Source organism: Nipponia nippon, unplaced genomic scaffold (assembly GCF_047370975.1).
Source record: "Nipponia nippon isolate SJK-2023a ecotype South Korea unplaced genomic scaffold, ASM4737097v1 scaffold_18, whole genome shotgun sequence".
Taxonomy (NCBI): Eukaryota; Metazoa; Chordata; class Aves; order Pelecaniformes; family Threskiornithidae; genus Nipponia; species Nipponia nippon.
In genome coordinates this window covers 2,396,804-2,410,675 of record NW_028262334.1, presented here as the reverse complement: position 1 = coordinate 2,410,675, position 13,872 = coordinate 2,396,804, and the positions used below count along the sequence as shown (strand labels likewise).

The window sequence follows — 13,872 nt, the reverse complement described above, 5'->3', positions numbered from 1 at the left end:
TGGAGAAGAGTGGAAGGAGTTACCTTGCATTTGCTAGAGGGAGGCTACCTAGGCCAGCTCTTCTCCATGAATGGTGTCTCAGCTGATCTTGCCTACATTTTCTGTGAGGTAAAAGCAGAGCTTCTTCCAGGTGGTGAAGACAAAGAAACTGTCCCCAGAGTCTGTTTATTCTGTATTGAGCTTGTGGGGAGATCCAGAATGACTTTTTGCAGAAGTGGGGCTGGGTATACCAGTGGCGACAGTTCTGTGAACTACGAGGAGAGGAAGGGCAGGGATCAGGTGGAAATATGCTGGGGGAAAAAGGTTCAGCTGCCCCTGCATGACAAGGCACATCCTATAGGTACCCTATAGCATAGGTGAACTCAGTAGCTGATCACTGGAGATCTGGGCAGTTGGCACATTTTCCTCAACACCTGGCCAAAATGGTATGTGTCCTGTAAAAGCACCTTCACGCTCCAGCCATAGCGTCTTCTCTTAATTAAGGTTAAAACAAAGTGTGTCACACCTGAAATGCCAAAAGTAACATTCTTTACAAACCTGGCACTGGAAAGCACTTTGTCTTGCAAATACGCCTCGGTTTCTCCCGAGGCTTCTATTCCCAGAAGGAAAGCCAGCGTCTGCCTGCCTGAGACTGCCGGCCAACACAGCAGTGGGGACACAGCCTCTCTGGGCTGGACTGAATCCACCAGGTCACTTTACAGAGGCAGCCAATAGGTAAAAATAGGTGGCTGTAGATAATAAGGCATTGCATCTTAGTACCAATTCCCTGAGAAAGCCAACATCCCTCTATCTTTCCTCTCAAAAGGATGCTTTATTATAATTACATATCACTTTATTAGGCAGCTGAAGCAAAGAGCACATTTGATGCTAATGAAGTGCTGTTGTGGTTGAGTCTGTCACTATTTTTGGACCTGCACATCTCCAGCACTTTTGATCGGGTGACTGAGGCTTTGGATGTCTCTAGCTTCTTCTGTGGGGGATGCTCAGTGAAAAGCAATGACTCAGCTAGCCAGGGCTGCAGAACTGTTTACATGCTCAGAATGAGAAAACCTGTGGGACAGCGAGAACACACACAAAAGCTCTTTATGTGGTGGAAGTATTTTTCAGGTAGTGGACAGTATTATCTACATTGAAAAATCCTTCTGAATATTCACTTTGTTTCTGTGTTGGTCATCTGTACAGTCCTTGTTGTTCCTCTTTTCCATCCGCCACCCCACAGCGTTTCGGAAAAAAGCCAGATTTCACAGAACTCAAGGAAAATATTTTAGAGGTTAAGAGAGAGACAAATCACAGCTGTCCACCGGCTGCCTTTCCCTATGAAAGATGAGTGTTCTGCCGTCTCCATTTTCTGCAGCAAAGCCCGAGGAGCTGCTCGGCACCGCGCAGGCATGATTTGGTGTTAAAATTTGACTTAACAGCTAGCGCCCCCAGAAGCAGGCCCGCTCCCACGCCCCTGTGTGCCAACACCAACATTCATCTGGTCCCACAGTGACTCAGTTCAGGGATTTAAACCAGCACGAAAATACTCACTCCTCCCTCTCTCTCTCCTCACCTTGCAGGGCTGCGTTATTGGTCACCACCTCGTCAGACAAGTGACAGGACTGGGGTGAGGGAGGCGACGGCAGCACATGAGGCCGTTTCTCCGTACCGGGACCTATGAAGACAACTGGGCTGTATTACCAAATCACTTCCTGACAGCACACTGGAAGACAAAGCCTCCCCTTTCAGTAAACAAGGTTAATGGTTCCAAGTATCATTTCATGTCTTCTGATACACAAACGAGGAATGTGTCAGAGGAATCAATAATTATAGAAAATACCACTGCAGCTAAATGCCTCGCTATTCTTAGACTAGTCCTGTTTTGTTACTACAGCTTCCCCATTCCCGGAGGGGAAGGGAATGACTGAAGCACTAGTACCTCTTAAGTCTTCTCTTAGACTGCAACTGTGCGACCAAATCTGTTTGCAGACTTTGTGATACCACATGCTGCTACAAACTATTTTGATCAAGAGGTCTACTTGCTGTTTTTCGACTTTTCCCATTTAAGTGTTCCCACGTACAAGTTTTTACTTTAACTGAGCTTTCTAAGCATATTGGGTTATAAGATCTTTCTTTGGTAGTATCAGTAAACTTATCTTAGTACTAGCAGTGAGATGCGTGCCACAATTTGTATCTTTTTAGAATTGATTTATGTCAACAGGCCAGTCCCACCACTGCAGTAAAAATCTCACATCAACTTAAGAAACCTCTGACTATACCCATTATCCACCAAGCCACGTACAACAGAAGACGTAATTCATTGCAGACGTAGTTCTGATGAGAGGGAAAAATAAAAGAGCATCTTCCCAGAGCACCCCAGGGCAGAACCTAGCCTAGAGCACCGCGAGACCCACCCCCAGCCCGCAGTGCTGCGTTGGGACAAAGCTGGCTCACCGGCTCCCTCTGCTGAACCACGCTAATATTTAATGTTAATTCTCAGGAGGAAGATGGTGGAAGAGTAACCAGTGCTGTAGACTTCCATACCCTGTGCCACCAGCCAGCATCAGCTGTAAAGATGGCCACAGCCCCTCGGTGCGAGAACCCGCCAGGCATTCTGCAGGTAGTTCGAGTTTTTTCATTGGCTCTGGAGCACTTGAAGCCCAATTCCTCCTTCCTAACGAACGTGGCTAGCATGTGACGTGCAGGCTTCCACCTCAGCGAGGGTTGTATTACTCCCTTTTCTATCCCCTTTTCATGAAACTTGTATGAATTTCATGAAATCTCTACTCCCTGTCAAGTTTGACCCCACTGGCTACTTTCAGCTAAGAATTAATAGGAAGACAGATGGTGCAGTTATATAAGCCTTGTTTCCTGCCTAAGTCTGGCTAAGGAAGAGCTCAAGCATGCCAGATTTGTTAATGTGTACAGCCTTGTTTTTTGTAAGAGCAGACTATTACTACCCAAGCATCCTCTTTCAGATATCTGGTAACTGACCTCAACAGAGAAACAAAACAGACAGGCCTGACTTTCTCAACTCGGTTTCTGCCAGTTTCTGAGATAGGAAAAATTGAGACTCTGGAAGTCTCCCAGAATAGGAAAATACTTGCCTTTCACAGAAACAGCTTCTGCTTTTTTACTCATTTCTGAGCCTACAGAATTAAGAATCATGCTTTTCCTTTTTGATCTAAGCAGGTATTCTTCCTGACTAAAAGTGTTACATCCCACATGGACAAAGAATTTGGGAAGGGACATACATTCCAAATTTTGTTATGGTTCCAGGGACGTTACCCTGCAACTCTATATAGTGCTTCCACTTTAAAATGCAAGGCATACCTCCTGAAATGCCTCTAAAAAGTTGCTATATTTGCTGAGGTTTATGTGGTGATGGATGGATCAAAGCTGTTCGTCAGCAATACCATCTCAACACAGCTGTACACAAGCTTTAAAATGCTAATGAGTTACCTAGCAGTGGTTTGTTGCTGGTTCTTCAACAAAGGACACCTGAAGCATTGGTTTCAGGCATGCGAGTGCACAGAAATACGCCAGCGCGGACATTGGGCTGGATGTTTATTCTGGAATGTGTCCTGATGGGTAGTCAATCCAGTATGTATATCCTCTTTCCCAAAAGAAAATGTTTGATTTTTTCCTGCCCCCCCAACTCATTAATAGTTAAGAAAGCTGAAAATCAAGTGCTAATTCCTTTCTGGTTATACTGAACAGGAAAAAAACCCAAAACAACCCCCAAAAAACCCCAACCCCAATGAAACAAAACCCCCAAACCCTTATACACTCAAAATTCTGATCATCTGCACACAGTCCCTCAGAATTTCGTGCCACAAGCAGTTTCCCTACCCTTTAAATAACATACATTGCAAGATCTGCACAACATGTTCTAGTATGGATTGCAATGAAGACACCAGAAATCCTTGCTTTTCTCCCTTCAGATTTAATGTGGTGCTTTAGGACAGTTAGAACACCAATTTGTGAGGATAGACTCCGTTCGAGAGACAGAATGTAGAACGCAGGTACCCACGGAGCTGAGGCACCTTCTTGATTCGTGCAAGGATCTGTGAATCCACCGCCTTCTGGTCTGACTTGCGTTGCTCCGTTATCTCGTATTTCTAAAAAGCACAAAGAATAATGTTAAAATCCTGCAGAGTGACTTCAGACTCTTCTACAGAGATGAGAAAATTCAGGGCAAACCCCGAGTTCTGGCATTTTCAGGAAATCTTTTCTCCATTTGTTCTAAATATGGGAGAGGTGGTAGGAGACCGGAGGTGGCAGAGAGAACTGAAGCCGCTTGTTTGGCTTACGCTGCAGGTACCAGAGCCAGCAGCACGCTCTTGGCAGTATCGAAACAGTAAAGGTGTTTCTCGGTCAAAAAAGACATTTAACTGGAATCATCACTGCTGCTGTTCTGCTAAGGTACAAGCAGGAAAGAATCCCCAAATTTAAAAGGGGCTTATCTCACTGCTGCTGTATTAATTCATTTTAATGACATTACCTTACTTTATCAAGGATCACTTAAAATTAAATTGTCCATTTGTTTCATGGCATTTCCCCCTTTCCAGCCAGGCTTTAGGCAACAAGGACGTTCATAAAGAATGAACAATCATGTTCCTTACTTCTTTTTCAGTGTCAAAGATCTCGCCTTCCTGGTGCTTGGGCTTACGCAGCCTCTTCTTCTTAAAGTACGCATCAGTGAGATGCTTGGGAATTTTCACTCCAGAGATATCAACCTTTGTAGATGTAGCAATAACAAATTTCTGATGGGCCCTGCGCAGAGGGACACGGTTGACAACCAAGGGTCCTAAAGGCAGAGGAAAGACAGAACAAGGTTAGCTTTCCTGGCAACAACCACTGCTCTGAAGCTCAATTTTTGTACTGTCGGAGATGACTCGTTTCTTCTTCAGATGACTTTAGATGACTAGTTTCTTCATCTTCTGTAGAGATGCCTACAGCTAAAACCTGAACCAACAAAGCCCTTCCCCGCAGCCTCTAGAAAAGCCAAAAAATGCTTCCTGATCTCTTCTAGGTATTGAAGCTTAATTACCTCCCCTCCACCTCCCTGGAAAGCCACAAAACACGATTCCACTTAGTTACATGAACACGTGACGCGCCAAACCATCCACACGCAGATCTGTGACACTACTGACTCCAGAGACAAACTTGAACTTAAAAAGAAACCTCCAACAAAACAAAAAAATCCCCCAAAACCCCACCCCTTCCCAACCCCACAAAACTGCCCAAAAAAATAAAAAAAAAAAAAAATCATACACTTAAGTAAAAGGTTTTTACCTGTGACAAGCAAAAGGCCAGTAGCAAGCTGCTTCAAGAAGACGACGCGCTGAAGAGAGATGAGATGAGACATTAGTCCTCAGGTCCCAGCCCTCTGAAATACTGCAACCAAATGGGGACTGTGCCCGCGCTCGGCCTGCGTTACTGGGGCAAGCGTTGGCAAAGCCGCCGGGCACAGGCGCAACTGCGCGACTCGAGAAGCAACCGGCGCGCGAGCCAGGCTGCCAGTGCTTCTCAGAGCGGCTTTGCCAGGGTTACCGCACCTACGACAGGTCGCCCCTCTCCACGTGCTTCAGCACTCCAGCCTGAGCAAAACCAATTAGTACGTTTTTTTAACTCTTTGCCCGTTCTACAGGCCGGTGAGACAGCCGTCCTGGCGCCCAAACTCTTTGTACAAGTTAAAGGCAAGAACTAGATAAAACCCAGAAGGGCACCGCAACACAACACCCGGTCAGAGCCATCCCCCAGTTACATTTTATTCTTTCTCGTCAGGTTTGCCTTCCCTAACAGCATTCTTCTCAGTAACGTGACATGGAAGCCAAAGAATTAAAGAAAATAAAGGATGTCAGTTGAGACCCGTTAGTAAAAATCATTAAGACAAAGAACACAGCTTAATGTAACAATGAAGGCACCTTGGTAATTAGATTAAGAATGACGCTGTAATTCCTCCTTGGCAATAGGCAGTCTAAGACAAAGCTTTGGCCTCATTGCAACAGTAACAGCAAGGGGCATCGGGTCTGCCACTCTGCAGCGCAAAGTTGGCGGGACACGAATCTACGCACTTTTCTGCAATTCATTTTGTCTTAAGCCACTGCCCTGGCCTGTTTTACTTCCAGCTCTGCGTAGAAGAACATTAGTTTAAAGACTGTTTCCCCTAAAGGCAGGGCGAGAGAAAGCGCCTAGACAGAATTCACAAAAAAGCAGCTCTGTAGATTCGCATCTCGTGGCTGAGCGCTGCCCGGTGACACCAGCTGGTAATCGCAGGATGCCGCTGCTCAGTCACAACCGTTTCGGCACGGAAGCTGCAAAGCCGCCGCGTGAGCCAACGGGACGAAGCCCCCGATTACCTTGCCTCTGTGACGACCGGTCAGAAGGATCAGAACGGTTCCTGGAGTAATAGAGGCCCGCAGCCTCCGCTTGTGCTGGCAAAAGGGCTTTTTGCCGTGACTCAAAAGCTTGCGAGGAACGTCCTCCGTGGGATAGTATCTGGGCTATAAAAAGAGGAGGAAATCATTGTACCACTCCGTATTCCACGAGACGGAAAGCTTTCACTACAGTTTAGATTCTTCCTTTCGTTAAGAGAGGCTATTTCACTAAAGATGACCTTTCTGAAAGATTTTTCTCTGCTGCAACCAGCACGGCAGGAACACACCGAGTATTTTCTGTACAAGTATGCAATAGCGAATGCTGAGAGCAGCTCCACATCTCCGAGCGTGCTTCCAGTCCCGCACAGCAACACGAGCGGCAGAGGAGAACCCGCGCTTACCCGTTAACCGTTCTCAGTTACCGGCATCTCCCCCGAGAGCCGCAACCGCTGGGTCGGCGTCTGGAGGAGATGACCACCACCAGCTCCGTGCAGCGCGGCATGGGCCGAGGCTGCTGCGTCGCCCCGGCCAAGAGGCGCAGCCTGGGGTCAGAAGCGACACCTAACAGCCTGAAACCGCCAGCGTCCTGGTTCTTCTTCTTACCATTTTACGGATTTTAACCACACGGCTGCCACCATTCTTATCTCCACCAACTGGCTTGGTGATGGTCGCGCGTGGCTTTTCTTTCTTTTTCTTTTCTATCTGTAAGCAAAGAAAAGGGAAAACGTATGAAATTCCAAAGCAAAGTCACCGTGAAAAATATGATTATTTAAATGCAGTATTTCTCGTCCTACCTTTGTTTCTGGAGCAGTGTACTTGCGCTTGTACAGTGCTTTTCTGGCATACATGGCTGACCGGGAATATCTCCCGATACCCCGGGCCAGGACAGGGTTACGGCTGGCATGATGCTTCTTAATCTTCTTCTTCTTCTCACCTGCTTCCTTCTGGCTTGCCTTCTGCTCAGCCGGCTTCTTCTCAGCCGGCTTCTTCTTGCTTGGCTTTTTCTCACCGGCCGCCTTCTCGCCCGCCATCTGTGGATCCAAATAAAACAGAAATTATGACTTATTGCAAGGCGCGCAGGAGCGTCTAAGCTGCGGAAACAAAACAGAAGAATCGGAACTTGATCCTTTACACCGTTCTGATAGTTGTCAGCCACCTCTTACAGCCGTGGCAAACCAAATGCAGAGTCAAAAGCCATTCTGCTTGCTGCACGCCCATCCGTCACGCAAAACGCTCCTCCACGCTAGTCACAACAGCTACAAGCTCACCGGAGGCATCCAAGCCTACTCGGCGGGAAGCCCAAGCCAATGCAAGCGCACGCCGAGGCCGCGGCCGCCCTGCCGTCCCCGGGGCCGGTCGCAGCCGCCCTGGGCTCGGGACTGCCCCGGTCCCGCCGGAGCTGCTGGGCCCTGCCACACCGCGGGGCTACGCCGGCCTTCCCCGGGCTACCACTCGGCCCTGCAGAGGCCTCCAGCTCCGGCCCCGGCCGAGCCCGGTTCCCGCTTCTCCGCTCGGCCCCGCGCACTCTGGGAGGCGCCGGCCCGGCCGGTCACGGCCCAGCCCGGCCTCCGCAGCCAGCCCCGGCCTGGCCTGGCCTGGCCAGAGGCGGCTTCACCTCCCGCTCCATCCCCACCCCCATACGGGCCCCCGGGCCTCATCGCCGCCTCCCCGAGGGCACCGGGCCGGGCCCGCAAGCCCAGCGCAGCCACCCGAGGGCAGATGGCGGCGGATGCCGCCCGCCGGGTGCCAGCCCTGCCCGCCGCCGCTCCGCCATTCTTACCTTCCGGGGAGGGAAAGGGACCTACATCCGGGTACAAGAGGCCTAAAGAGAGCGCGGCGTCTGACGTCACCGCGCCGGCCGCGGAGCACGCTGGGACTTGTAGGCCGGGCCGGGGCAGTCCCGTGTCACCCGGGGAGGGGGACGGCGACAGCGGGAGGGTCCCGGCCGGGCGGCGGGGGCGAACACCGGACACCCGCGTTCCGCCCCGGAGGGAGCTGTGCGGTGGCCGGCGGCTCCGGCAGCGAGGCTCGCTGTCCTGCCGCTGCCTGACCGACCCTCCCTCCAGCCCGGGGCACGGCCGAGGTAAGGCTCCGCGCCGACCGCCGACCGCCGACCCTCGGCTCGGCTCGGCTCGGCTCGGCTCGGCTCGGCTCGGCTCGGCTCGGCTCGGCTCGGCTCGGCTCGGCTCGGCTCGGCGGGACGAGGCTCCGCTACTCCCGCGCAGGTGCCCTGCAGCCATCGCCCCCGCCAGGCGCCCGCCCTCTCGCTCCCTTTCGAGGCGGGGGCGGGACGACGTCGCAGGCCGATGACGCAGCGGGCGGGTGACGCAGGGCGGGCCGCGCCGCGCTCCGTGCGCCTCCGGGGCCTGAGGCGGCCGTTGTTCACGCTCCCCGCAGGGCGCCCGTAGGCCGCGGCCCGCGCCGGGGGGGCCCCCATGTGAGAGGCGGCCGGCGAGGGGTGGCGGGCGGGCGGGCGCACCGCGACCCGCCAGTGCCACCGGAGAAAATGACATCGCGGAGGTGAGGCGGGAGCGAGCGGCGCCGAGCCCGGCGGGGGAGGGGGGGCGGGCGGGGGGCCGACCGCCCCCGGGGCGCGCAGGGCCCGGGCCCCTCGGCGCCCGCTCTTGGCGGGCAGGGCAGGGCAGGGCCTCCCGCCGCCCCGTGGCTGCGGCGCTGGGGCAGCCCCCACCCCGCTGCCTGCGGCCGCCTCCCGGCCCCTCTCCCCGCCCGTTCCCGGGGCGGGATGTCCCCGCTCCCGCCGTCCTGGGGCCGCCGTGCCGCCTCGGCTCCGGTCGGGGCCTGGCTCGCTCTGCTCCCCGCGCCTTGCCTGGCTTTCCCCGGCGAGCGGACCCTCCCCTGGCCGGTGCGGCGCGGCTGGGGGCCCGGTGGGGCGAGGGGGCCGGCAGGCCCCGGGCTGCGCCGACCCCTGTGCGGGGGCCGGAGCTGCCGCAGCAGCATTGGCTGCGCGGGGGGCTCAAGCGGGTCTCCCCGAGCCCGCGTGTGCGTTCGAACCGGAGCCGAGAGGTGAATTTTATTCGTGTGGCGACCCACTCGGTTCTCGGTCCGGAATCCGAGGCCAGGGAGGGGCGTGTTGCTACCGGTAGCCCAGCACTAGGCACGTTCCTGAGACTAAAACGTGAGCCAACTTTTAAAATGAGCGTTCGCAAGCTGCCCTGCTCTGGGCTCTCAGTTTATTAGCAGCATTCGGTCTAATTTCAAAACCTTGTGGCGTGGCAAAATCAGGATGATAAACAGTTGAATCTGTTTTCTTTCTTGTAGCTTCTCACTGTCCTTAACATATTTTGATGTTTGTCTTATTTTAGCAGTCCTTTTTGGGCTGAGAGATTAAGGTAAATGTTAGACTTAAGAGGAATTACTGTCATAAAAAGGAAAAAGATATTTATATTCTCATCTCACGTTCCTATTCTGAAACTTGATACCTCTCTAAGTAATACCCATTAAAGTATAACTTTGATGTTGGGTTGTCCTCTTTCTTGTTCTGCTTAAGACGGTTCAAACTAGATGGGTTGGTTTTCAGTCTGCGGCCATCTATAGTTGAATTTGGATTCGGGGTCTTCTGAAGCGTGTGGAGGATCTCTAGCGTGTGTTGGGTTTTCTGAATGTCCCTACTCATGCATCAGAACAAGGGCACAGGTTACCTTTTAGAAAAACTTGTGAAATTCCTCGTCAGGAGTAATCCTCTTATTCTGCTCAGAAGTTTAAATTGTAACTTGTGAGGGAGACTGAAAAAAGATGAGAAATAGAAACTGATGGGCCTATAAATAGGAGTAATTAAACTACCAGTCACTGCCTCCCTGAATGCTATGGTTGTGACAGCTGAGACTCAGAACTGATTTAATCTCTTCTGCTCTTGAAAAGGTGGTTAGAAAAGCCCAAGCACAGCATGGAAAAATGTATTGATTTTTTTCTTTTCTTTCTTCAATTTGGTAAGAGAGAAATATGCTGGCAAGGTATGACTTACAAAGCACAAATCCTGCTGATCTTTTCTGGACTATGCTAACAAAAAAAAGGAGAGAGAGAATTGTAGCAAGGTTGTGTTTCCTACCATATATTTGTTTATATCAAAAGGCTTCTTGCTTAGCTGATATCCCCTTAGTTTTGTAAATGAGAGCCCCACAATTTCACTGGTTTCTTTTCTGCCAACGTTTTCATCTTACTGTAAACTAATAAGGGACTTGAAATGGTATGCTGCTGAGCCCCCCAAATCAGAATTGCTGTAAGGAGTGTTCTGTGCGTGGTGAGGACAGCTAGTTTAATTAGAGCGTGGGTTTACGTGTGCATGTGTTACTTTCTTGATTGTATTTATTGGCTGTGATGTCCTTTGCTTGGGATAGCCTCTGCACCTGCTCATAATAGAGGTTGAAGAAGGAAAGTAGAAAAAAAGTCTAAAATGCATTCCATCCCTATAAAAGGAAGTGTAAGAGAAAGTCCTCTATAGGGCTTATGTTACTGGTATCTGTGTCTGCAGTCCCCTTTGCTCTCTCCTCCGGTTTTGGAAGGGATGCAGCCAGCAAGGTTCAAAAGCGCACATGTGATGGCAGTACTTCAAATGAAGCAATCTTGATCACCGGTCCGGAACCATTTAACAGAGATCACTAACACCCCCATTTTTCTATTTGGGGTGGCTGACAAATGCATCTTCCTACTCAAAGCCAAAAATACAAAGATGAGAGAGCAGGAGTACAAGTTACCATTAGAACAAAAGTTACATAAAGTGCAATAAACTCCATCCGTCTCCCAGATGTAGCTTTTCTTTTGCTGCATGCACTTACTTTTTGTCATCTTCAGTAGGAGTGTATGTCTATGTGGGGGTGAGATTTTGGTTTTTAAACAATTTACCATCTTTTTAACTTCTCCTTTAAGCGCAAGTTATTTGTAGGCCCTTCTGTTCATTAAATTATTATTTTTCTGTTATTTTGCATCTTCTTAACAACTTGTGTACAGTTATTTCCAGATGCGTTAGGGTTTAGGGTAAGATACCGAAGATATTATGTTAATTTAAGTTTGTGGCATGTCACCATATAATAAATCTGTAGGGCTGATTCCAATAGTTTCTCCTTTCTTATGTTTATAAATTTTTGAATGTAAACTCAAAAACTTCCAAAGATGGCTCTTGAATCCGGTGTGTATTTAAAAAGCTTATAAACTGTTCAAAATGTTGCTACACTTTTTTTTTTTTGCTTGTTTTTTGTTTTCTCCTAATGGAAGTAAAATTTTGGAGGTGAAAGTGTGGTAAATATATTATCAGCTTCTGCAGACCAACCTGTCATATTCTCAAATATATTATTTAATGTTCAGTTCATCCCAGGCGCCAATGCTTGTGCAGTTTCTTTTGTGAGACTGCATCAAAGCAGAACTTTTCTTGACTTTTCAGTAGTCATTAGATAAATGTAGCATTATTTATTAATTCATTGCCTTTTGCTGTAATAACTTGGAAGTATTTTCTGATATATTTTTTTCATGATCCGTGCTGCATAGGATTGATTTTTTTCTTTTTTTTTTTCTTCAGTTAAAGATATGGTACTATTCACTCAACTTTCTTGGTGCAAGCAGAATATCCTTAACTAGAAAAAAAGCAAGATTAGGAAGAAGAATCATTTACTTCTGAAATTGAATTGGTACATAAGTAATCGTAATTCCCATTTGAATGACTTGCTAGAGGTTTGGATATTCTAGAATCTCTAAAACTCTCCAGAATGTTTCCATGAGAATCCATGCCTGAAGAGGATAGGCTGGATAAGGCCTTGGTAGGAATATTGTCAATTTTTCAGTATAGAAAATAAATTCAGTATATATATTGCTGAAACAATGCAAGTAATAACCCTAAATTTAGACATGCACTCACATATTTTGCTGTTCTAGCAATTTAGCATGAAATGCTGACTGTATGAGGAACGATCAGAAATGCTGTGCGATTTTTTTTAGATATAGCACTCTCATATCTGTAGTGAGATTGGTTGCAGAGACTTTTGCCTTAATGTTTCGCTTTACTTTGGAGAACCAGAACCTCGTGTACAAAGGGGAGTACCCTGCGTTCTTTCTGCAGATATGGATGTGCATTTTCACTTGTGCCCTGCGTGGTGTCTGATTTATGGCAACTCTGAAAAATAAAGGCGATCTTTTAATTGCCAAATACAAGTCTGACAAAGCCACTAAAATAGTTCTTAGTTGCTGTGCTCACATCTCTGTCCCTGGGCTGCGTGGTGGTTTGGGTTTGTTTTTTTTTTTAAGTTTGTCTTCTAAAACTGTGCCTCATTAAAAACTCCTTTCATCCAGAACACACAGATGTAACTTAGTACTGCAAGAGTGCCATAAAAATCCTCAATTACAGATAAGAGAAAACGCAGATGTGTTAACTGAATGGCTAAGAATAAGTCTCTCAAAAATTAATGCCATAGGTGGGGACACTGAGCTTCTTAGATATAGACCATATACAGCTCTCCTTTGGCAGGGCACTGTATTAGTCATTCACAAGGCTGTTCGTGGGTGGTGAATATCAATATGAGATTCCGCGGTGTTTGTATTTAAGCGGGATATATTCGGACCAGAGAAATTGCCATGGTAGTTAGAAGACGAGAGCAGTGCTTTTGTGTCTGGCAGCGCTCAGCACCCCGTTCTCTTGTGGAAGGTGGAAAAAGACTGGGCGACTGAATAGGTTGTCCACAAGTGAAGTTCCTTCCTGACCCCTGTCAGCTGGTGGTCAGCCTGTGCCCTAAAGCATGAGGTTTTGTTAAATTTTTAACCTTTTAAAGTGTTGTCAAGTGTCACTTTGGATGTTAAGTGTTTTTCCTGATTGTACTTCAGTTTGTTTGTGTGTCCTGTCTTCCAGGAGTAAGGAAAATGCGTGACTTGTGGTCTCTGTTTATACTGTACACCTTTCCTTGATATCATTTTAATCCAAGCAGTCTGAATATGTATGGCTGTATCTCTTTCACTTACAAAGCATCTCTTACCAATATGTAAAATTGCAAGGTAATATGAAATGAACAATTTATGCTTTCTGCTAAGATAGATATTCTTATTAATTTAGGAACAAAATTCAGTACTTCCTGGTTTTGAAGCTGTTGGATTGTTTAGTCTTGTCATGTAAGTTAACTCTGAAAACCAGAAGTTCTTCTATTAATTTATTAACACTCTTTATTTTTAACCTTTTATAGATGGTTTCATCCAAATATTACTGGGGTGGAGGCAGAAAACCTACTGCTAACGAGAGGAGTTGATGGCAGTTTTTTGGCACGGCCCAGCAAAAGTAACCCAGGAGACTTTACGCTCTCCGTTAGGTAAGTTTAAATTCTTTTTGTCTTTCTCCCCAGATTGATAAGAGTCTGCGTTTGATGCTGTTCTATGGGAAAGAGTTGTAAATGAACTACTTGTAAGAGGTGAAAGAATGCACGAATCACTTTTTAGTCTGTTGTTCACTCTTCTCCCCTCTTTTTTTTTTTTTTTTACTCCCATTTTCCGTGAAGAGGTTCTCAAATACTTTTACCCA

The 13,872-nt window shown here is 48.1% G+C and overlaps 2 protein-coding genes across 3 annotated transcripts in view; one reads left to right on the top strand and one right to left on the bottom strand.

Moving 5' to 3' along the window:
- Window positions 1-3,905: 3,905 nt before the first annotated feature.
- On the bottom strand, window positions 3,906-8,282 carry RPL6 (ribosomal protein L6). Its single transcript, XM_087754372.1, has 7 exons — window positions 8,143-8,282; window positions 7,157-7,393; window positions 6,966-7,064; window positions 6,345-6,488; window positions 5,278-5,326; window positions 4,605-4,789; window positions 3,906-4,100 (listed from the first exon to the last, which is right to left on the bottom strand). The coding sequence occupies exons 2-7, from the start codon at window positions 7,391-7,393 to the stop codon at window positions 3,948-3,950; spliced, it is 867 nt and encodes a 288-aa protein (XP_087610498.1). The 5' UTR covers window positions 8,143-8,282; the 3' UTR covers window positions 3,906-3,947.
- Window positions 8,283-8,384: 102 nt separating this feature from the next.
- PTPN11 (protein tyrosine phosphatase non-receptor type 11) overlaps window positions 8,385-13,872 on the top strand; it is a 30,630-nt gene continuing 25,142 nt past the window's right edge. Inside the window, exons 1-2 of one of the 2 annotated variants that reach the window (XM_087754368.1) lie at window positions 8,385-8,882; window positions 13,541-13,663. In XM_087754368.1, the coding sequence (XP_087610494.1) occupies window positions 8,869-8,882; window positions 13,541-13,663 (137 nt within the window). In that variant the 5' untranslated portion in view covers window positions 8,385-8,868. Of the gene's footprint in view, window positions 8,883-8,955; window positions 9,499-13,540; window positions 13,664-13,872 lie in introns of those variants that run through there. The other variant, XM_087754371.1, reaches the window with a different exon arrangement.

What these genes read in the sequence shown, in the direction of transcription:
- RPL6 (XM_087754372.1), bottom strand. Translation starts at nt 7,393, where the DNA reads ATGGCGGGCGAGAAGGCGGCCGGTGAGAAAAAGCCAAGCAAGAAGAAG. An exon ending in ACACTGCTCCAGAAACAAAG is followed by an intron (nt 7,065 to 7,156) that starts GTAGGACGAGAA and finishes CTTTGCTTACAG; the next exon opens with ATAGAAAAGAAAAAGAAAGA. An exon ending in TCTTTGACACTGAAAAAGAA is followed by an intron (nt 4,101 to 4,604) that starts GTAAGGAACATG and finishes TGTGCTTTTTAG; the next exon opens with AAATACGAGATAACGGAGCA.